At 40.3% G+C, this 23,720-nt stretch overlaps 1 protein-coding gene across 1 annotated transcript in view; it reads left to right on the top strand.

Annotated features, from left to right (window-relative positions):
- Positions 1-23,720, top strand: part of NSUN7 (NOP2/Sun RNA methyltransferase family member 7) — a 1,092,683-nt gene that overhangs the window by 819,030 nt on the left and 249,933 nt on the right. The window contains exon 9 of the mRNA XM_044061490.1: positions 3,339-3,440. Coding sequence (XP_043917425.1) covers positions 3,339-3,440 — 102 coding nt within the window. The remainder of the gene's footprint in view (positions 1-3,338; positions 3,441-23,720) is intronic.

Genomic DNA, 23,720 nt, shown 5'->3' with positions numbered 1-23,720 from the left:
TTTTTGGCTTATCAATATTTGGAGGAAGGGTCAGATAAAATAACTCCTCAGGTTTACTGTTGGTTTGAATTACTTCCACTTACATATACTGAAAAGTCTATATATACAGAAAAGCAGCTAAAACACACTAAAACAATTCAAATGCAGTGCAGCCTAGAGCACTTGAGTTGTAGCAATATTAAGGCAAATACAGTTTTAATAAATGCACTAAAATATACTCTATATTTCCAAAATGTTCATTCCCTCCAGTACAACTCTTTTGTGTGTGTACCTTTAACTCCTAGTGGGTGTGGCCTAAGCCTTTAAAAATTAAGTTATCACCTTACAATTCTAACAAATACTCATTGACAGAGGTCAGATATCAATACAGTTGTGTTTGCCATCAACTAAACTTCACAATAAAATATTCTGATACCTTGTATGTAGCATGATTTTGGAATTATTAATGCAATGTGAATAAGTAATATTTGACACCTAGAGGAGCAGTAGGAGGTAACTGCATATGCACCTGGAGGCATCACTCAGATGTAATGAATTAAAATAAAGTGCTTCCATCTAGACTTTCTTCAGCACTCATAATCTTTATCAAATGATTGATCTGTGTGGCAGAAGTGTTGTACTTGTATGTGGATGACTTACTATCACTCCAGTGGGCAGTCCCAATACTGTAGTCCCAGGGGGAGGGGTACCTAAAATGAGGAAAGTTCATTCTGACTTTTTATGTGATCACCATTATGTGTGGAGCTGAACACACTGTATTGTCAGTTGTTTCTGACCTTGGATGGTTCTCATTGCAGCACAGTGTCAATGACCAAATTCTTCTGTGCTTTCTAGTCTTGATGGCTAACACAGTCTTCCTTCTACCATTCTTACATCTGAGAATGTATGTGTGTTGCAATGGACTCTGGGTGTCACTGGCTGAAGAATCATCTTCACTCATGGGTCTCCTTCGGGCATCAGACACCTTTTGCTGAGCATTAGAGTAGAGGGCAGTCCCCATTTATCTTTGCATAGGTTTGGTGGGTATACCCTTTCTACAAGAACCTGTCATAGCTTCTGATGACAGCTGTTTTTCCTGCATGCATGTTGGGAAAATCACCTAGAGTTTAACATGGTGCATGTAGGTAACAGCAGTTATTTTAGCCTTGAAGGCCTTGGAAACAAACCTGCTTTTGGAGACTGTTGTCATATGGACAGAAAATCAGTTCATTTTGTGTTAAACAAAAAAAAAAAAACAAGCAGAAGGTCAGATCATATTGTCTATGGAGGGAGGCAGTCCTCATTAGATAGGGACACCACTAGCAGTGACATTCTGGATGAAGTGAATGAGTTGGCAATGTCTTTAAATTACTCTTCCATCACTCCCTTGGAGTGGAGGATTCTGAAGTTGTGCCTGTTCTGAGTCTTCAAGAATTGGGAAACTCTGGAGGCTGATCTTATCTCCTGATCTTTTGAGCTAAGCAGTAGAGCAGATGAGATGTAGTGGTAAGTGTATTTTCTCTCCCTTTACAGAGAAGGTTCTTCTATGTGTTCCCCTGGTACCACGTCTCATGATAAATTTCAGTGGAAAAAAGATCAGAACTTATTCTTGTTTACCCTTGATGGCTTCTAAAGGGCATGATTTAAACCAGTTGTTAGATATAACACATAAATTCTTACCATTTCAATTAATCTACAAAAAAGGTCCTCACTGACGGGTCATGTATGCAGTCCTTTCATTCCCTTGTGCATGGTCACAAGCCACCTCCTGTGTTGGAGTTCCCCTGTAAATTGAGTCGGTTTGTATTTGAATATTAGTTGTTTGCAGTGTAGGTGACAAATATTTACTTTTTTCTTGATTTGCAGAAATATGGTTGATTGTGACAAGAAGATGAACTGGCAGGCTGTGATGCTGGGGGGGGGGGGCTCAGTTACACTTACATATGAGATATGTCACATCTTGGGGTATGTAGGAACAGAAACATGGACTTCCCCTGTTGTGGGTCGTAAGTTTTGTGATAAACTTTGGTGGAGAAAATAAGAGAAGAGAGCATGCCTCTGTGGCATAGATGGATAAAGTCCTGACTACAGCTAAGATGATATGAGTTTAAGTAACTGCTAACGTGCTGGAGGAGGCAGACAGGGAAGAATGGGAGAGAGAGAGAGCTTCTGGCATTAGTTTGCCCATCCTGGAGGAAGCAGTGATTCTGATTGACCAGTCACCACTGTATAGGTGGAGGCTTCCACAGCAATGAAATGACCAAAACCAGAGACATGAGTTTGGAGACTCTTAAATTAGTGATGGGAGATATCTTAGCGAAAGCAATTACAGGCAAGAGGAGGCTGCAAGCAACTTCCATAGTTACTTGGATGATGGCTCCCTCAAGTTATCTCAGAGAGCAGATGGATTTGATGCATTTTGAGGAGGCTTGATAGTCACCAGGCATGGAAACAAAAGGAATTTAGAAAAAAAAAATGCAGATGAACCCAAGATGGGACCCATCAAAGATCATCTTCTTCATCGATCAGCCGATAAGGTAAGACTGTGTCTGATATTTTAAAATTATTTAGCACAGCTGATGAGGTAAAGTTGCACCTACTGTTTTAAATGATTTATCACACTGTGAGTAATAGGTTGCATTGGCTTTCCCACAGAACATTGCGGATTCATGGACTGCTGAATGTAGAAGTATAAGAAATACACAAAAACAAACATAAATGACATGCATTACAAATACCAAGTGTTTTTTTGTGCAGAGAAAAGCCCACCTGCACTTTGTACACTCCCTTACTTTGTTTTTCTCACTCCAAGATAACACCACCTCAAAGTAGGAGCAGTAATAAAAAATGAGGTTATGCTGCTTTGGTATGGAAATGATAAAACTTCAGCCATTTTTACAATAAAAGTACAAATTAATCATACCCTACACACCATAAGGTAAAGTAATTTTAACAAAACATGCTGAAACAAATATGAAACAGGCAGTTGTGTTTTAGGTACTAGTAGAAAATTATTTACAACATAGTGGACTGAGACTGTAGTACAACACATGATACTTGAAAGTTTTCAGGATATGCACAGCACTCATTTTTGGTCTATGTAAATGTGCGAGCCGTTCAGAAGATAACCTTTCCTCTTATGCAGTATGTTTGCTACATGTTTATTTATGTTTGTAGTACTATGTTATACTATTATATTATACTATATTCAAAGACATGCATCTGAAGCATTTCTCCCCGGGCCTCCGCTGAAAATTGGCTTTGTTCCAAGCCGGACTTTCCTGGTTAACAAATGTTAAATAAATAAATAAAATAAATAAATATGCTTAGAATTATGTACTCGTGTTTTATTTTTGCAGATCCTACCTTACTTCAGGACCTTTCTCGTGGATTCCTAGCAGAAGATAAACTAAATGTACTTGTAAACCAGCAGCTACGGGAATTAATACATGCACAGAAATGTAAGTCTTAAATGCTTAGTATGGCTGTAAATGTTGAAGTTTCTTTAGAGTAAGTGGGATTTCAGTGTACTAATTGATTGGATGTAGTACTAGGACATTTGCGGCATGAATCAGTACTTAACAGGACTTCAACTGCCATGTGTTAGTGCAAGGTCAGCAGTCTCTTTTTTTTCATTTCATGTATCTAGCCTACTGCATCATTATCAGTCAGTATAGCCACAGACAGCCAGTCCCTCCTTTGTCCATACAGTTCTTTCCTAAAGCTGGATAGAGTTTGAAAAACAGTCATGAGTTGGCTAACTTTGAAAAACAGTCATGAGTTGGCTAACTTTGTGCACTTTTCAAAGTATCATAGGGGCTTACCATGCTGTCATTCCTAGTGGGCTTTTTAAGCCTAGCCATGCTTTCCAAAAATATTCGTCAGTTTTTTATTTTATTTTATTTTATTTTTTTATTTTTTGGAAGGGTATATATAACTCGGGCATGATTGGTTGAGCATTTACAAGGTACCTGTTCAATCGTGTCTCTGTGGTAAAGAAATCACCCCTTCCAGTAAATACATGTGCCTTATTTGTTTTGGGCCCAGCCACAAAACTGTGTTCCTCCATTCACTGTGCTTTCAGTAAAGCCACCTACAGGAAATGATATAAGACCTTAGAGAATTACTTGGTATTAAAGAAACTTAGAGAAAGATGCATGCCATATAATTAAGAGCTGGGACTTAGAGAATTCATACAGATTTTACTTCTGCTTCTACCAGTCTATATAATATAGTAAGCATGTAGAGAAGCAAACAGAAGGCAGGTACAGCAGGTTTTGTACAGTCTTGATATGTATCCTCCCTCCATTTGCTGTGGCCTGTCCCTGAAGTGGAAGCACCACCAGTTGCTTATGTGGAAACTCATGAGTTCATTACTCTCTTTAGAGGCTCTGGGGTGCCAGTAGTGAAGTTAGGTATATGACTTTGAAAGCTGTTCAGGCAATCACATCACCTCTATCTGTCCATCTTATCACAGGTGGTTGCCTTTTCCACCGAAGAGAACATCAGCAGGCTACTTTGTGCTTCTCCTGATTCATGGAGTTAGGCCTTCTCCCCTTTCTGTGGTTGTCTTATACTGGCTACTACACTGGTGTGTCCTTCAGGTGAAATTGGATTTTGTTTCCTTATCATCGTCTTCATCCAAGGCCACTGTTAGGCAAATTGGGAGTCCCCGTCAAATTTTCTGGGATCCCCCTGACAGAGCTCATCCCACATTACACTAACATACCTTCTTGAATTCCTTTTACATGGTTCATGTCCTTCAGTGTATTAGTGGCATTGTACACAAACAGTCTAATGTATGAATCGCAAATGGCAGACAGGCAGAGTGGGTTTTAGTTGCAGTACTGTTAACATTGTGATGGGCAACTGTACCACACCCAACCAAACACAGAGGTCCATTCACATTACCACACAGACCAGGAAATACCCATTTTCTTGAGCCAGCCAGTCACACCGAGGTCCAGTCATACAGAATCATGAATGAAAGAGGAATGAGTGATTGTTTATATTAAGACTGACCAGGATGTACAGTAGCAAGTACCACCCCTGTTGTGATGTGGGTCCATGTTATGTCATACCACTTATTTTTTTAACAAGTGAATGTTTGTGTGAATTATGTTATTATTACACTGAAAGTTTGAATCAGTATTGTTAAAAATGGTGTAACATCCCATTTTGGGAGGGGGGCTTACAAGCCCCACACCCCTGCAATAGGAATGCAAGGCACTTAAAACTGTATATAGAGGGGGCGGACAGCCCCTTGCTAGATGTGAGCCATCTTTCACTGACATTAAGTCAGTAATGCCCAATATCAGAGTTTCAATTTTTTATACTTTAACCTTCTTAAAGACTTAATTGACAGCCCCATTGAGATATCAATCAAGTCTGTACCACCAACACCTGTGTAAACTACAGTGATGCATCACAAAATAAACAGTCTCTGAGAAATGTTGCAATAAAAATTAACAATCACTTGTTCTGTTTACTGCAAGTTGCCCAATTTCAAAGTCAGTAGTAAAAAGATAAAAAAAATCTGCAAGAAGGCAACAGCTGACGCAGTGAAACAACAACAGTTCGAGACTGCACCAAGACATATGCAACACTTCAAGATACAACCAAATTTTACACAGTGGAAGATAATATTCCTTGTTTCACCCTGACATTAATGCACATCTGCATTCTGGATTTCAAGGATGGCAGCTAAAGGGGATTTTTTGAAATGGGCAGATGAGGTGTAAAAAGAAACCTGGATGAGCCCTGAAGTGCAACATTAGCTGAAATACAAAATGAACAAAAAAAAAAGAAAGCTGTCATCAGTTTTAGCATAATTAATTGCTGGTCAATGTACTCTGCTGAGCAGCAGGAAACATACTTATTTCATATAATCACATTAAATTAGGGTAGCCATTTGAAATGTAGGGACCTGCTACAGCAAGTCCCAAAACCACTGAGACTGAGTGGCCAAAATATGTACCAAGTCTGAGATGCCATTTCTTCTTAATATTCCCTTTTCTCTGAAGTGTGGCAGTCTCCAAGTTGGCATACATAAGTCTGAGTGGATGTTGGGGGCATCCCTCCCATGGAGGATGCAGGGGGGGGGCTTGCCCCCTGTACAAAAAGAGGTTTTAAGGAGAAGAACAATTCAAGATTCTCTGATATTTTAGTCTTTTTTGTTTTTAGCACTAAGCATTTTAGAGTGCCAACATTTCAATAGTCAGCCTTAAATCGGTGTTTATGTAAAATAAGTGGTACAATTATACTGAAAATTTGAATCAGTATTGTTTAATACAAAAACAAGATGATGAATAAAAGAATAAAATGTTCAAGAAAAAGAGTAGCCAAATGTATAGCAACCTTAAGGAAATCATAAAGTTGAAGACAAAACATCAGTGTCATAATTTCAACAAATACAGAATAATTTACTACTTAAATTTCATTCCCCAGATTCATACTTTAGATAACTTGTGCAGATATTCCACAGGTTAGTGTTGAAAATTCCATGAGGCTTTGGCCTGCTAGTTCATTAAAATGATGATCTGATGTTGTCAGTCTTCATTCATTCATGACTGATGGGTTTGGTCTTCAGAACTGACTCAGCCGTTATATAAAGCTCACGCCAGCCAAAAACTCTTGAGCTAAAGCTCTACCCAGAATGCCTCTCTTCCCATTACCTCAGATCTCATTTGCCGAGTAGAAAATTGGGCGCATCAGCAATTGCTCTCAGCTAAGTGCTCAAAAATCTTTTTGTATGTGTCTGTTATTCTACTTTTCACTTATAGTCTATAATAGTTACTATTGTTTAGTCTCCTTTTTGTGTGCGAGTAACTCTATTGATAACTTTCTTCAATTGTATTTACCTCAGGGTATCTCTCCTTACCATTGTTGGTATTAGCCTCTCCTTCCTGTTTACCATTGGTAACTCTTTGAGACCATTGTTGGTATCCTTTTCCTGACTTTTTCTTCTTCTTCTTCTTTACCCATCTGGGTAATTCTTTATTTACCATAGTTGGTATTTAAAAAAAAAAACCTTTATCTCTTTCCTTCTGCTTTGTACTTTACGAGTGAGTGTGTGTGTGGTCATGCCATTATTTGACTGGACAGCATGTTAGAGAAGCAGAAAGGAACCTTGAGGTTTAAGCAGTGTAAAGATTGTGGCAGAAAGATGCCCAGTTCAGATGGGCATCTTTCTTGCGTTTATTGTTTGGGTGTCCCTCAACTAGAAATTCAACCTCCTCGTGAATTCTGTAAGGCTTTCAGTGCTTGAACTCTTGCAGAGAGACGTAAGAAATTGATACTTAAAGGATTATTAAAATGTCCATTTGGTGAAGCTCTTTCTGAGGCGGAGACTTCAAAATCTCTAAAACCTGACACTAAAAAACAGAGCCATTCTGTACCATCTTTACCCCAGGTACATGACTGCAATACTCAAAAATCTCAGGTTCAACACCTTCTTTGGAACTGAAGGCTAAAGTTCCTAAGATATCATTGACTTCTGCTCCGGCCCTGAAACCAACAAAATCTGCTAGTGTGCAGTCTTCCATTGAAAGTACCCAACCATCTTCGGTAGCAACCATGTTTTCGGTGCCGATGACCTCCCCAGCACCAATAATTGTAACGTCTACTATTTTGGTTCCATCCTCACCCTCTATCCAACAGACTATGGTGCCAAAGGTTGATATTATAAGTACCCCAAGACTAGATATTCCCCTTCAATAGACCCCTTCTTGGATCAACAGCTGAGTTCCTTCATGGAAAGACTTGAATCTCCTTCTGGGACGTTGATCCCTCCATCTTCCAGGAGTCTATCAGAAATGGATGTAGTTAGATTAGTGGATCAGCTCTTGGCAGCCAGAATCCTCCCTCCACCTTCTCGGCCCTCCCTCCCTCCCGGAGCCAAGGCTTACTCTCCCAGGACTCCTACATATATTCCTCCTTCAACCTCTCTCCAGGGCTTGGAGCCCATCACTTCGATGCTCCTGGTGCCAACTGCTTCGGTACCGACAGTGGATCTCACCTCAGTACCGGAACCTACTCTGTGATCTTTTGCTCCATCGGAACTGTCGCAACCACAGGACTGAGAGTTGGCTGCCAGTTCCGGGATCCATGGATAGGCTCCCATTTTTTCTATGACGCTGTCTACGGCTCTCGGTTCCTCAGCAGTTTCAAGTCCTCTCTCATCTCCTGCTCTGGGGGGTGGCTAGTTGGAGCAGGGTGTGACCCCAGTTCTGAGGTTGTCTTTCTCGGTTCCAGGCTCCCATCCCTCTTCGGGCAAGCCTGCCTTCCAGGTTATGGAGAGAGCTCTAGCCTCAGCAGGCTCCCAGTTGACACCATCCCCATCGGAGTGCCATATTTTTGTTCCCTCTAGTTTGCAGCTGCCACAATCTGTTACATTGGGACAGTGGGCACAAGAGCAGCAAGATACCCAAGTGCAGGGCCCCCTCTCTTCAGAGTCCTCCTCAGATCTTCCCCCTGAGGAGCCACCCTGTAAGAGATTGTGCAAGAGGAAGCACTTGGATTCTCCATAAGAATCAGTCACTGAGGATACAGATTAAGATGAAGGGGAAGTGTCCCCACGGTCACCCCCTGAAGATCTTCTTTGGACCCATCCTGAAAATATTAAAACAGAGGGGTGATTGGAAATCATCAAACCCATCCTCCAAGGAATCTGTTTTCTTGCAAGCTTTTTGTGCCCAGCCATCTACTTCTTGGGAGACCCTGCCTGCTGACGAACTAATCAAAGTGATCGTACAGCAGGAGTGGAAGGCTCCTGACATCACAGAGCCAATTCCCCGGAGACTGGAAAAAATTCTTTCAGCGCCTAAGTATCAGCCCAGTTGGTCTAAGGGCCTAGCAGTGAATGTTAGCAATGAGACTGAATATGTTGAATTGAGATGGATTGTGGATTTTAAAGCTTATTTGTCACCTGGTCTTAACAGTGCCGTTTCTTTAAAACCTCTTTTGAAAAAAAAAGAGGGTTGCCACACTGATTTTTAAGATGTTTTTATTGGTTGTTGGTTTTATTTAAACCTCATTTGCCTTTTCATTTTTGTACTAAGGTCTGATGAAGAGGGTTGCCTCGAAAGCGTTTACTAATCAAATTATTTATTTTTGTAATAAACTTCAGTGTGATTTTATCCTCCAGCCCATATGCCTTTTATTTTCTACAATTACTATCCAATCAGACAACATGTCAGTAGTCTGTTACATCAACAAACAGGGGGGGAACCAGATCCTACCCACTGTATCGGGAAGCCCCAAGAGTTTGGCAATGGACAATTGCCTCCAACTGCTTTTTTATAGCAACGTATATTCTGGGGAACTCTAACGTGATTGTGGACAAACTAAGCAGGTGTTTCTTTCTACCTCATGAGTGGTCTCTCAATCCCAACATAGTGATGAAAATTTTTTATCGATAGGGTCGGTCTTGCTGTGACCTGTTCACTTCTTCTATTAACCACAAATGCAACAGCTACTTTGCCTTAGTCCCCCCTTCAGGGAGTCCCCAAGAGATGCACTTATTCATGATTGGCCCCCGGGACTTATGTATACCTTTTCACCAGTTCCTCTAATTCCCAAATTTCTAAGGAAAGCCCAATGGTTGAGAAGCAAAGTGATTCTCATTGCTCCTTACTGGCCCCATCAAGTCTGGTTTCCCTTTCTCTGGCCTCATGTGGTTCACCGCCCATGGACTCTTGATCCAACTTCGGACTTATTATGTTACCCTCAGGGCTTGGTGCATCCCAACCTTCAACATCTCAAGCTGACGGCTTGGTTTCTCCACTTCCATTGATTGCCAGGCAGAACAATTTGTCCTCCCCGGTGCATAAGATACTTCTGGCTTCTCATAAACTGTCCACCAGAAAAATTTACCTTGACAAATGGAAAATATTCTCTATTTGGTCGGATGCAAACAGTTTTGATCCTTTCTCGGCTCCAGTAGATAATGTCTTGGAATACTTAGCCAACTTATTTCAGTTGGGAGCCTCAACCTTTACCATTAGAGTTCATTTAGCTGCCATCTCGAATTTTCATCACAGTTTCGACGACCACTCTTTAATGTCCCACCATCCTTGCAGAATTTTTCTTAAAAGCGCTCAACATTTGAAGCCACCTTTCAAAGATCCAATAGTGCCTTGGAATTTAACCTTAGTCTTGCAGTGCCTAGTTCGTCAGCCTTTTGAGTCAGCAGACACTTGTGACCTCAAGTTTTTACCTTGGAAGACCCTCTTCCTAGTAACTATCACATCTGCTAGGAGAATTTCAGAGTTACAGGCTTTATGCGTGAATCATCCCTACATCATCTTCCACAGAGAGAGAGTATCACTCAGAACCAATTCCTCCTTCCTTCCTAAAGTGGTATCAGAGTCCAATATTAGCCATACTATAGACTTACCAGTTTTCTTTCCAAATTTTTCAAACAAAGGAGAGTAGTGACTGCATATGTTGGACATCCACAGGCAGTTACATTTCTACTTAGACAGAACAAAAGCCTCTAGAAAATCAGGCCAGCTTTTTCTATCTTTTCCAGGCACCAGATTAGGGAAACTGTTTTCAAAGGTCACCTTGTCAAAATGGTTAAGAGACTACATTACCTTTATATGCAACCAAAATAACCTCAAATTACCAACAAAAAGTTGCAGCTCATTCTATGAGATTATGAGATCTGTTTCCACTTCAGCAGTTTTCCATTCCAGAGCTTCTATGGAAGACATATGCACAGCTGTAACTTGGGCTAACCCTCATATCTTTATCACTTATTACAAATTAGACATGTTCTCCGGGGGAAGAGCATCCTTTGGCTGTGTGGTGCTCAGGAATATCCTTCCTTAGGGCTGCCCAGGATCTAAAGTAGCTGGGGACTCTGTCCCATCAGTCAAGAATAAATGAAGATTGACAACATCAGATAAAGAAGCTACATTTTTACCATAACATTCCATCTGTGTTGTCAATCTTAATTCATTCTTGACATCCCACCCTCCTCCCCCCTCCTAGAGACTCCTGGACGTTTGAAACTAGTCCTGGGGTTTTATAGGGTTGTTGCTCAAACAGAGCTTCCATATTTTCTTAATGGTAGGCAGACTTGATCTGAGGTAATGGGTAGAGCCTTAGCTTGCGAGGTTTTGGCTGGCGCAAGTTTGTATAACTGCCAAGTCGGTTCCGAGGGTTTGGAACCGATCCCATCAGTCAAGAATGAATGAAGATCGACAACACAGATGGAGTGTTATGGTAAAAACATAACTTATTTTTTTGTTTTTGTCTTCTTGTCTTAAGCTGCACTCTGTTGCATATATAAATCATAGCCCAGTATTAATTCCAAACTTTTTTTAAATTTATGGTCAACTGTATGATACATTTTCATTCTGATATTATTATTGAGTATTACCACCAACAATGGGATAAATCCAGCAAGACTATGATCATGAAGCTTAAAATTTATTAAAATTTCTGGGTGAAATATACCTACATCAGGAACAAACACAGTCTGAATATTGAGTAATAATGAAAAGAGCACCTGTCTGTTGATTGCAAATATAAGTGCTTGATGTAATGGCTAATCTGAAGTAATATGAAGAACACGAAGTAATACTGTGTTACCATTACACTTAGAGTGTTACATATTTTTGAATATTATCTAAATTAATTTCCCTATCCTTGAGCCAAATTTCATATTCATGTTATTCTTAAGCCATGTATACTGTTATTTTTTTCAGTCTGATACTTTCTTTGTATTGATTGATTTATTTTATTCACCATCTGGCTTGGCTTATGTGTAAAAAGGGCCTGAGGAACAGTTCACTTATCTGTTTAGCAAGTAATACATAATTCTTTTCATCCAGTTCAACATCCCTCCATCTTTCCCCCTTCCAAATTAAGAGAGGAGTCAGAGCCCTAGATGCACAGCCTCTAAAAGCACCAAGGTTGAATCGGTGAGATCCGATAACCAAAAGGTTGAACCATACCAAAAGAAAACAACATGGATCTATCATTATGGTGAAAACATAACTTTTAATCTGATGTCATTTTCATTCATTCATTCCTCCACAGTTGGGTTCGGATCCGACTCGACCACTTCTTCCAAATCGAAGAATGCTTGAACTCTCGAGCTGCTCCCTTTACCCATAGTGCCCCACCAACCTAACATTTCTCAGATCTAATTTATCACCATTGTGAACAGACATAGATGGAGAGCTCTCAAGCTTTGGGTACTATTTTTGTTGTTTTTTTTCCCCCAAACCTTTAGATTTCAGTAAGTTTAGCCTTCTTTTCTCCGTTTTCTTGATAGTTATTTCTCTTTCTTCCTGTCCCATTCTAGTTTAATATATTTGTCCCTTTTTCTCATACTCCTTGAGTACTGTTTAGTACCACTGCTGGTAGTCCTTTCGTCTTGTATCATTTGTAGTACCTCTGTTACCATCATCGGTCATTCTTTCTTTTATTCCCCCCCCCTCTCTCTTTTTTCATACTCCTTAAAAAAGGGGGCAGGGGCATCTTTACTATCCTTTAGTATATATCCTTTAGCACCGGCTTCTGAGGGTGTATTCAGGCCTACAGACTTGCATATTAAACCAACTCCACCTTCAATACTAAGGCCTAAATCTCGATATATGTCTAAAAAAACTGACGCCCACACCACATGTTCAGGCCCCTATGCCAAATAAAGAATTGTCGTTTGTTTCTTTTGCCATAACCTTCCAATATGTCAGACAATCCATCCAGTTTCATAAAATGTGTGGTGTGTGGGTACAAGATTCCCAGTGCAGATGCCCATACAGAGTGTGTATATTGTCAAGGTCCTAAACACCTGGATGTTGACTGTGAAATCTGTAAAGTCTTCACTCACGAGCCTTAAAGCTGATACTTGTGTGTCTTATCCCTTCTAAGCATTCTTGTACTGTTGCTGGGGCTCAACCCCCCCCCACCAAGAAACAAGACAAGAACGACACTGTAGCCAAGGATACATACAAGAGATCCCCAGAACACCCTTCTACTTCGTCATCAATTTCAGCTCCTTCTTTGGATCCAACAGCAAAACTTTCAAAAAGTCGTATCCGACTGTTTCAGATCCAAAACCAAGACATACCCAGATGTTCTTCATGTTTCACTGTTGCAGTCATTACATTTGGGTAATCTGCTGGCAGGTTGCTGTCAGCCGGCCTGATTAACAAAGTCTTGGATCCTGCGTTGGTTTCTGTCCCTTCTTCCATGACGTCAGGTCATCAGGGGTATAAAACATGCAGTTGATGCCATTACATCAGTCTTTCTTGCCGCGCGGTGCCCGAAGCAGAAGCAGTTCGCAAGTTCCGGTCAGCCGACTCCTGAAATTTTCGTTTTCGAGTTTCGGAACCAAAGTCTTCAACTAAAAGCTAAGTACTCCATTGGGGAAACTTTTTCTTGCTCCTTACCGATGTCAGTAAAAGTTAATAATTATATTACTTGTGGGAAGCAAATATCTCATAAGGATTTCCATTTGTACTGTATTCCTTGCCTAGGCCCTGACCACGATGTACCTTGCTGTCAGTTTTGTGCTTTATTTAATCAGGACACTATCCATCATCGGTACATTTTTGCTTTTAAATATTTCGGTTCACGGTTTAATTATCCAGAAATGACGTCGGTTAGCCATCCGACTACCAGAATACCGAAAAACGCAAAGAAAAAGACAGAGACAGGCTGTTGAGGTCCAAAACTGCCGACAACACTTCTCCTAAGCCAGTTGCCAGTTTGCCTGTACTCAGTGAGGTGCTTTCGCAGCCCCTGATACCCGCTACTTCAGATTCGCAGGCCTCTACTGAGACACATTCAGAGTCCAGTATGCCGCGAGATGCTTTACCTATGGAACCTGTGAATGTCTCTACCTTGGATGGGTCCGGAGCCGCTGTGCAGGCACCGGCTTCTGAGGGTGTATTCAGGCCTACAGACTTGCATATTAAACCAACTCCACCTTCAATACTAAGGCCTAAATCTCGATATATGTCTAAAAAACTGACGCCCACACCACATGTTCAGGCCCCTATGCCTAAAAAACAGATGATGAAAATGGCTGAAGATTTAATTACTCTAATCAGGGGTAGTCAACCATCCCCTTCTAAGAAGCTTAGGGCTGAACTTGACTTTGAATCTTCTGAACAGGACTCTGTTTCTTCTGACTCTTCTAATGACCTGGATTTGTCCATACCTACTTATGAGGACTCTGATGCAGAGGATTCCATTCCCTCTGCTTCTCCCCCTGAGGATTTTTCTTTTGGGGAAACTTTACATACCTTAAGGGAGCATTTCCACTGGGAATGTCAGGATTTATCTGAATCCAAAAAGAGGCTTAGGGATTTCCTTCTTCTTCCTCAGCATAGGCCTTTGGCTATACCTCCTGTACTAGACATTGTTGATGATGTGTTTTCGAAATCCAGTATGGCCCCTGATTCCTTGCCTCCGCCCCTAGTAAACCAGACAGATATTACAGGGTTCCTGAGTCCCCCAAATTCCTTTTCAAAAATCTTGTTGCAGACCCTGAAACCATTTCTCAGGGGCCCAAGGGCATTAAGGCTTCTACTGCTAAAAATCCAACCCCTTCTGATAGAGACTCCAGGGCACTGGATAGATGGGGTAAAAAGGTTTATACTTCTGCAACCTTGGCAATCAAGGCTTTAAACTGTCAATTCCATATGCTAAAATATCAACAGTATATCATGGGACTGCTTAAACAGAAAATTATGTTGATTTCTGAGTGTGGAAAATAAAAAATTACATGATTTATTGCATTCAGCTGAACAAGTTGGAAAACATACTTTGCAATGTGGTTTTGATTCTTTAGAGGCCTCTTGCAGGGCTGCTGTTACTGGGTCTGTGCTTAGAAGGCATGCTTGGCTTAAAGAGCAATCTCTGCCTGATCATGTTAAAGCAAAACTGTTGGATGCTCCTTTGCAACATGACCATCTGTTTGGCAATAAGGCTGAAGAAGTTCTAAAAAAGATGGAAGATAAAGCTAAATCTATGCAAACTGTGAAAGATTTCTTACAAGTACAACCTCCTAGATTTAGTAGGCACTGGCCTACTAAGAACTGGTCCTTTCCAGCTCCTTCCAGAGCCACTCAAACAAAACCGAGACATTCTAAAAGCACCAGGTTTCAGTCCCAAGGGACTTTCAGAACTAAGCAATGGGGTGCTTCCACTTCCAAATCTGGAAATAACAAGACACCACCCTATGGTAAACAGACTCAATGACGTTCCTTTAAAATTACCAAGCACTTACCTCTTAGCCACCCCTTTGGGGGGAAAACTGGCTCTTCATGCAAAAAACTGGCAACTTATAACCCAGGACAAATGGGTTTTAAATATAGTGTCCCAGGGATACAGATTTCATTTCTACACATTGCCAACTAAAAACAGGTGGCCAGACCTGCCCCCAAATCAGTGGGCAGAGGCTCAGAAGCAAGTACTTTCCCTCCTAATCATGGGGGCTATTCAACTAGTACCAGAAGAGGAAAAGGGACAAGGTTTCTATTCCAGACTTTTCCTGGTACCCAGAAAAGACAAATCATGGCGTCCAATTCTGGACCCGTCTACTCTAAACACCTTTCTGGACGTTCCAAAATTCAAGATGCTGACTCTTCACCAGTTATTTCCTATGCTAGACAAGGATGCCTGGTTGGCAACTCTAGATTTAAAAGAGGCTTACCTGCATATCCCAATCAGGGAATCTTGCAGAAGATACCTACGCTTCAAAGCAGGCTACTTGCATTATCAGTTCTCTGCACTGCCCTTTGGCTTGTCTACTGCACCCAGGGTATTCACAAAGTGCCTGGCTCCAGTAATTGCATTTTGCAGGCAAAGAAATATTCAAATATATCCATACCTGGACGATTGTCTAATTCAGGAAGAAAACCAGGCCATTCTTCTAAAACATCTGGCATTTGTAAAAAGGGTTCTAACTTGTCTAGTGTACACCATAACCGGAAAGAAGTCACAACTGGTACCCTCTCAAAAAATTACATTCCTGGGTGCAAGCTTGACTACAACTGCCCAGATGGCTTTCCTTACGCCAGAAAGGCAAATTGATTTAGTGACTTACTTCAAACAGGTGGCCACAAAAATCCTGCTATCTGCAAGACAAATACTGCAAGCCTTGGAGTTCATGGCGTCCTGCATTCTTCTAATTGCATATGCATGACTGCATATGAGGAAACTTCAGTGCTACTTAAAAAGTTTATGGAGTCAACATTGTCACAGGCTGGAAACAATGATTCCTATCATACCTTGCCTGCACCTAGAGTAACTATGGTGGGCAGAGGCCTGCCACCAAAACAAGGGACTGCCATTCATTCCACCCCCTGCCGACCAAACCTTAACTACAGATGCATCAGACTATGCATGGGGGGCTCATCTGGCAGGGAAGTGCATTCAGGGCAAATGGAGCCCAAATCAAATGCACCTTCATATCAATCAAAAAGAAATGCTAGTGGTACAGAATGCACTGACAGCCTTCAAGGATTACCTTCATCCAGGACAACTAATGGTAAAGACAGACAACACCATGGTTATGTGGTACATAAACAAACTAGCCATGGAATTGTGGAATATGGCATTGAGCTACCAAATACAACTACAAGCTCAATTCCTGCCAGGAAAGCTAAATATTCCAGCAGACGACCTAAGCAGAAATCTCATGGACCCACACGAATGGAAACTGGAACCACAGATTTTCAACATGTTGACACGCAAATGGTGGAGCCCAGTCATAGATCTTTTTGCCTCACCCCAGAACTACCAGTTGGACAACTTTTGCACAGGAACTCCTCATAAAAAGCCTGGAAAGTGGATGCTCTGTCCTTCAGCTGGAAAAACCTCTCAGTCTATGCCTTTCCCCCTCTGCCTCTGCTCTCCAAAGTTTTACTAAAAGTCAAACAGGACAAACCAAAAATGATTTTGATTGCTCCAGACTGGCCTCGCCAACACTGGCACCCACTCCTGCGCAGTGTGTCACAAATTTCTCCATGGCACCTGCCTCAGACACCTTCCTTACTGTTTCAGCAGGAGAACCAAATTCTGCACCCTCAGCTCCTAACATTGAATCTTGCAGCTTGGCTAATCATTTAAATTCCCCCTTAGCATCCCTCAGCAAACCTGTGATAGATGTCATTTTGGAGGTGAGAAGACCTAGTACTAGAAAATCCTATGCTGACAGATGGAAAAGATTCTGTGCCTGGAATCAATCTGAAGGGATGAGCACAGAAGCGCCCAGCTGTATTTAATTAACATTAACAAACATTTTACTTCACATATATTGCTATGTATTGTATAACCTAAGCAACATTACATAAATTATTCAATTCCTGCCCCCTGTTTAAACAAGAAACATCTTTATTAAGCCATCACTTACAACATAAGCAATCATACATTTGTATAAATGAAAATGAACCATACAGAAACAATCCTAGTTGCAAGCATTTTATATCACAAACCATACTGATACACTCCCAGTTGCAAACATTATACATCACTTATAATCTACCCAATCATTTTCAGTCAAACATTACATAGCTCATTTAAGTCCTGCCTTCTTTTAAACCTCATTCCTCACCTCTATGCATTGTTCCCACAATTCCCATTTTTTCTATGCTGCCCTTTCCTTTAACCTGTTAAAGTACCTTGGATGTTTATTATACCAGTGAGAATGATTAATGAACTACTGCTTGATTACAGTATATTTACTACCTCATATACTTCTGTACTAATGCCATAATGCTGTTGAACTAACAGCCAGATGCAGCTAGACGCATTCTTGAGGGAAGATACTTTGCTTTTAAAACCTAGGGAAAACAGGACGGCAGAGAGTGTGTTGAATATAAAAGCTAGAGGAAAAACAAAAACAACGGAGGTACTATACATGCAACTACTGATAACATCTAGAGAGGAGTTAGTTGAGACAAAATATGAAAAATACAGAAATAAATAAAAGTACACATGATGTTAACTTTGCAGATTAGAGCAGTAACAATGTGAGACAACATTTCAGTAACTTACTTCTGCTATAACACTTTCACATAACAATGGAAAACTATTAACCATGATGTCTTAGTGTAAAACAACTGACAATAAAAATGTCTGCTGTAGTTCATGTAGTAAACATGTGCCATTTGGTAGCTGACATAATCAAACTAACTGATATATGAGAATATAGTTAAACAGAAGTTCTATACTTTAACTCTTGAATTCTACAAGCCAGGTTAAGGAGTTAAAACAATTGGCAGTCTCACAGCAACAGAACTTAGAACTAAACAAAGTGAGCTATACTTCTCATCCATAAGACTGCTACTAAAAGCATTTGACATAGAGGTCATGCCATAAAGCAATCACTGTACAAGTTAAATGCCCAATAATGCAATACCTAGATTCTACAAACCAAATGTCACCAGTTAACACTGCTAAAGAAATTCAAACTGTAACCTACAGATATATGGAAAAAGTGTACACTAGAGCAATTGCTACTGAAGTAGAAATATATGCAAAGGCAGATAAAAAATAACCTACATCAATTTATGCACAGCCTTTCAATCGTGTAGCACGAGACACTAACTCAGCCAAGCCATGACTTCGCAAATATTTGAAAAGGTGCTAAACAAAGTCCCACAAGTAAGTTGCAACAGAATACAAAGCTCTTCCAAATGCAGTTTAAATGCTGAGTACAAGTGAAAAGCTGTTTACATCAGTAATATTAGGGACCTGCACACCACTGACATGAAGCCACAGACTAGTAGGAAGAGGAAAACAAAATGGCGCAGAAACACTAACAGTTTAAAAATGCCTCAGAGGATTAAGGGTGAGAGTGAAAGAGTGGGATGCAGGGAAATGTAGTATATGCAGAGTGAGATAGACAGGAGAGTAAAGGGGTATTCTGGGCCAGGAAATGGCAGTCACCACAAGAAACAATCAGGCCAGGAGGGAAACACCTTCAAAAATATTATGCTATTATGTAGTATGTTGATTTCACACATAATTTGTTTATGAGGTCATTCTTAAATGTAGATATCAAAATTGAAAATACTGCTCATAGAACTGTTGAACAGATCATCTGTTAGGAAAACTACAAGCTTGTGGATATACACATTCTTTCAACCATTTTGATTTTAACAGTTTATTTTTGTCTATTTTAACACACTGTCACATCTTGTGTGAAAAAAGTGGAATGTGCCTTTAAGTCTGCAGAGTATGGAAAATGGCTAATGCGCCTTTAAAAGTGTACAAAGTAACCTATGCTAGCTAATTTCTCATGGTTCATTAATGAAGCAGTCAGTTTTATTATGTAGTCAGTGGGAAGTCTGTTGACTATTTAGCGCTGTATAAAGGGATACTGCTATGTTTAAGGCAAATCAAGAAGTTGCTTCTTCATCCAGAGGTGCACCACAGGTCATACTAGGGGTTCTAACCAAAATATTTGTGCAGTTTGACAGCCCAGTCGAGGGTCGTTGTGAGCATGGCCTGAGGTAAACTCAGGTGAAAATTTTTCTGTGTTTGATTAAGATGAAGGGAAGGTATGCCAAGGCCTGCAGCTGTGGTTTATCACTTCAACAACATGAGGACAAAGAGGCATTTACTGGACTTGTTACATAGATCACATAGATTATAATGCCTTTTATGACATTACTGTTCAGACTTTATAAATACTATACAAAGCTAAGTGGGCTAATTTTGTTTGTTTACTTATAGCTTGGTATTATAAGCTTGTGTTTTGTTACAGACTTGGGCCTCCAGTGCTTTCTAAGAGTAAGAATGGTGGTGTGTGCACAGGAATTTTGGCCAAGGATTTACCAAATACATCATTTCTTGTCTTGTCAAGTACCTGGTCTGTTTGAGCTAACATTTTCCTGTAAAGTTGTTGACTGAAGGCATTTGCTGCTGTTCCTGGTATGCTTACTCGCAAGAGATCTGTTCTCTGCTGTTTAGTACTGTTCTTTCTTTTACCTACAACCATGGAGAAATTGAAAACCCTAGTGGCATCCCAGGTGAAGACTGACCTTAAGTTAGTACAGCTGCAATAGCAGGTGGTAGAACTGGTTAATATGATAGCTTACCTCCAGAGATATAACTCTTAAGCAAGAAAGATGCTCTAGAATCACATTTTCTTAACAAAGAGCTCTGTTCATTCTTTATGTTCAAACTTTTATGGCAGCTGGAGTGCATGCCACACACGTGGTACTCTTTCAAGTCACCAGTGGCTGATCCTGTTTTCTTTATGACTTCCTAACTATAGTCTGTCTTCACTATTCCAATGGATTCAGCCCAGTATTGACATTTACAATTTGTTCCATGTAACATTTACATTTTTATCCCCCCTTGTGCTGCTCTTTTAACTTATCTCTCATTGCTTTTCTACACTATGGGATAGTAATTACCCCTTATTACATTATGTTCATATTTCAGAGTTCTCATTTATGTATGAAACAAGAGGCTAAAGTATGCCCCATTCTCTCTCTCTCTCTCTCTCTCTCTTGCTCTGTAGTTTCACTCTGTATGATGACCCTATTCCCTGTCTCCCATTTTTTAGAACACATCCCCTTCGATGTAAGATCAAATTTCCTACCCTCCATTTTTCTTCCTCTTTCATCAAAGCCTTTATGTCTGCTATGTAAGTTTTTTCTTTACTTTCCATATTCTTGTAATGGCCTTTTTAGCTGCAGTCATAAGAAATAGTAGGGTGCCCTTTTTATAATTGGGCAACCTAATATCTGGGTCTCAATTCAAGAAGAATGCCTCCCATATACCGCTAATCTCTTGGCCCCCTAGTTTCTGGGCTAGCTCTTTCTGGTCTTGTTTAAATTCTGTTAATCGCTCACATTCCCAAAAATATGCTTCCCCTCATTTCACATCTCCAACAAGTTGGATCATTTGAGGAATACATTTTACTTAGTTTACTTGATGTATAAAAATGTTTGTAGAGACGCTCCTGCACACATATTTGGAATTTCCCAGATAATGCTGGGTACTTTCTAGCCGTACATATCTCCATCCACTGCTCAGCTGATAATTTCTTTTCTAGTTTTCTATTCCATTCCTCTTATACTTTCTTTGCTTCTCTGTTCACATTATCTGCTAAGATTGTTTATCCGTTTCTTAGTATCTTCCTATTTGTATCATCATAAGTCGTAACTACAGCTAACAATTCAATTAATTCCATTCTTCTCTCTGTTTCCCTGATCCCATTATATTGATGCACTAGCCCCTTATACCAGAAATGGTCCTTCTTCTGTAGATAAAAATCTTCTCTTGCCTCATTTCACTGCTTTGTCTTACCATTCCTTTGTGGTTGTTTCCCAAAATCTTGGCTCCTTTTCCTTTTTCTCTCCTTCTATTGCTGCAGTTATTTTATTCCTGCTGTCCTCTTTTCCTATCCCTGTCTCAGTTAGTGTTGATTCTGGGTCTGTATCATATCATAAAACATACTATTTAGGGAACACTTATTAGTCGAACACTAAAAAGCGAAAACACTATATACCGAACGTTGGTTTAAGTGAAACGTTTTGCTGGGAAAACAACCAGTCAGCCATCATTGGGGATTTGCCCTCTTCCCCACTGTAATGCAATTTCAGAGTTGGTATATTTAGTTGGGGGGGGGGGCACCACCCCCCACATTGAGTTTTGTTTGGTGATGTTTTTCTGTGGTTTGCTGGGTTGGGCAACTGTTTTTTAACCCGGTGAAATGTTTCGCTGATGTGATATAGACCTGTTAATTCTATTCACCAACTCTGAAACTTCTGATTCTTCAGTATTGCCCAAAGATTTTCGTGTGCAGAGTACTCCATTTCTTTAGTTTTAACCCATTTTTATCTTGCATTCAAAACAGAAGTTTTTGATCATTCTCCCATCCTTCTTTCCCTTAGAGACATTTTTTTCTGCCTTGGACTGTAGTGCTAGTTTTGCATGAGATGACCCAATCTTATTTAGATGGCATCAAAGTATCTCTGTAGATCTAGCTGATCCATTCCTCCTTGATTTACCAGGAAAATCACCTTCTCCAATTTTACACATGGTTGTTTTCCTTACCAAATGAAAACCTTCGTCTCCTTTGTTATCATTTCCAGATCCCTTTCTCAGGCTCCATGAAATATGCCTAACCTACATATAGTACTAACAGAACAAGAAGCATCTTCGTAGTTTGCACTTTACTGGCCAAATCCAGCTTCCATTGTCCTATTTTGCTTAATATCTTACACCAGATTTCATCCCACATATTTTTCCTGTCTTACATCTAGTTTTACCCCTAAATATTTCATACACTAATGGCCTGACAAGAATGGATACTCCTGCACTATGTACTGTACAGCCTTTGTCTTGTTTTCATGTGTTTTATATCCTGCTACCTTTCAGTATTGTGCCAATAGACTGATTAATCTCAATACAGCGTCCTCTATATCTATTACATAGTGTATACTATAATATCATTTGTGAATATAGTTATTTTTCATAGGTTCCATGCCATTCATAGCCGCTTCCTACTAGTCTGGACTTCATGTCAGTGGTGTGCAGGTTGCTAATATTACTGATGTTAACAGCTATTCACTTGTACTCAGCATTTAAACTGCATTTACTTCACTTGGAAGAGCTTTGTATGCTGTTGCAACTTATTTGTGGGACTTTGGTTTTAAAAGCAAAGTGTTTTCCCTCAAGACTGCGTCTACCTTTACTGATACTGCTCCAGCTCCTGGAATCACGCCTGTGCTCTATTGTATAGCCAGTTTACACTAAAAGTTTTAAAAGCAAAGTGTCTTTAATTTCCATATTCTTGTAATGGCCTTTTTAGCTGCAGTCATAAGAAATAGTAGGGTGCCCTTTTTATACCTTTACTGATACTGCTCCAACTCCTGGAATTATGCCTGTGCTCTATTGTATGGCCAGTTTACACTAAAAGTATGTTCTAAGCTCATACCACAAATTAGTCTTACTTTGTCTACTGTACAGGATACCTGCATACCACTGAGACCCCCCCCTGCCCCATACTCACCTGTTTAGAAACCTTGCCTCTGTCTCTCTTTGCCATCTGTAAGTTAGTCACTACCCTAGTGTCAACTCTCTCTTAGTTAGCTATACTCTTTTTGTTTTTCTGTTTGTGGTTTTCTTTTAACTGTTTTTTTTTTCTTACTGCAAATACCTGTGTATGCCTCGCTGTAACATCTCTTCCTTCTCTATCTACACCTCCCTACCTCTTCTATTTACCTGCTGACTCTCACTATGTGCTCCTTACTGTTTCCCTCCTGGCCTGCTGATTGTTTCTTGTGGTGACTGCCATTTCCTGGCCCAGAATACCCCTTTACTCTCCTGTCTATCTCACTCAATATACTACATTTCCCTGCATCCCCCTCTACCTTCCTGTCTATCACACTCTGCATATACTACATTTCCCTGCATCCCACTCTTTCTCTCACACCCTTAATCCTCTGAGGCATTTTTAAACTGTTAGTGTTTCTGCGCCATTTTGTTTTCCTCTTCCTACTAGTCTGTGGCTTCATGTCAGTGGTGTGCAGGTCCCTGATATTACTGATATAAACAGCTTTTCACTTGTACTTAGCATTTAAACTGCATTTGGAAGAGCTTTGTATTCTGTTGCAACTTACTTGTGGGACTTTGTTAAGCACCTTTTCAAATATTTGCGAAGTCATGGCTTGGCTGAGTTAGTGTCATGCTACACGATTGAAAGGCTGTGCATAAATTGATGTAGGTTATTTTTTTATCTGCCTTTGCATATATTT

The sequence above is a fragment of the Protopterus annectens genome, chromosome 2.part0 (assembly GCF_019279795.1).
Source record: "Protopterus annectens isolate FY-2018-M chromosome 2.part0, PAN1.0, whole genome shotgun sequence".
NCBI classification, from domain to species: domain Eukaryota; kingdom Metazoa; phylum Chordata; order Ceratodontiformes; family Protopteridae; genus Protopterus; species Protopterus annectens.
The sequence above is the reverse complement of the archived record's forward strand: the minus strand, read 5'-3'. Positions and strand labels throughout refer to the sequence as shown.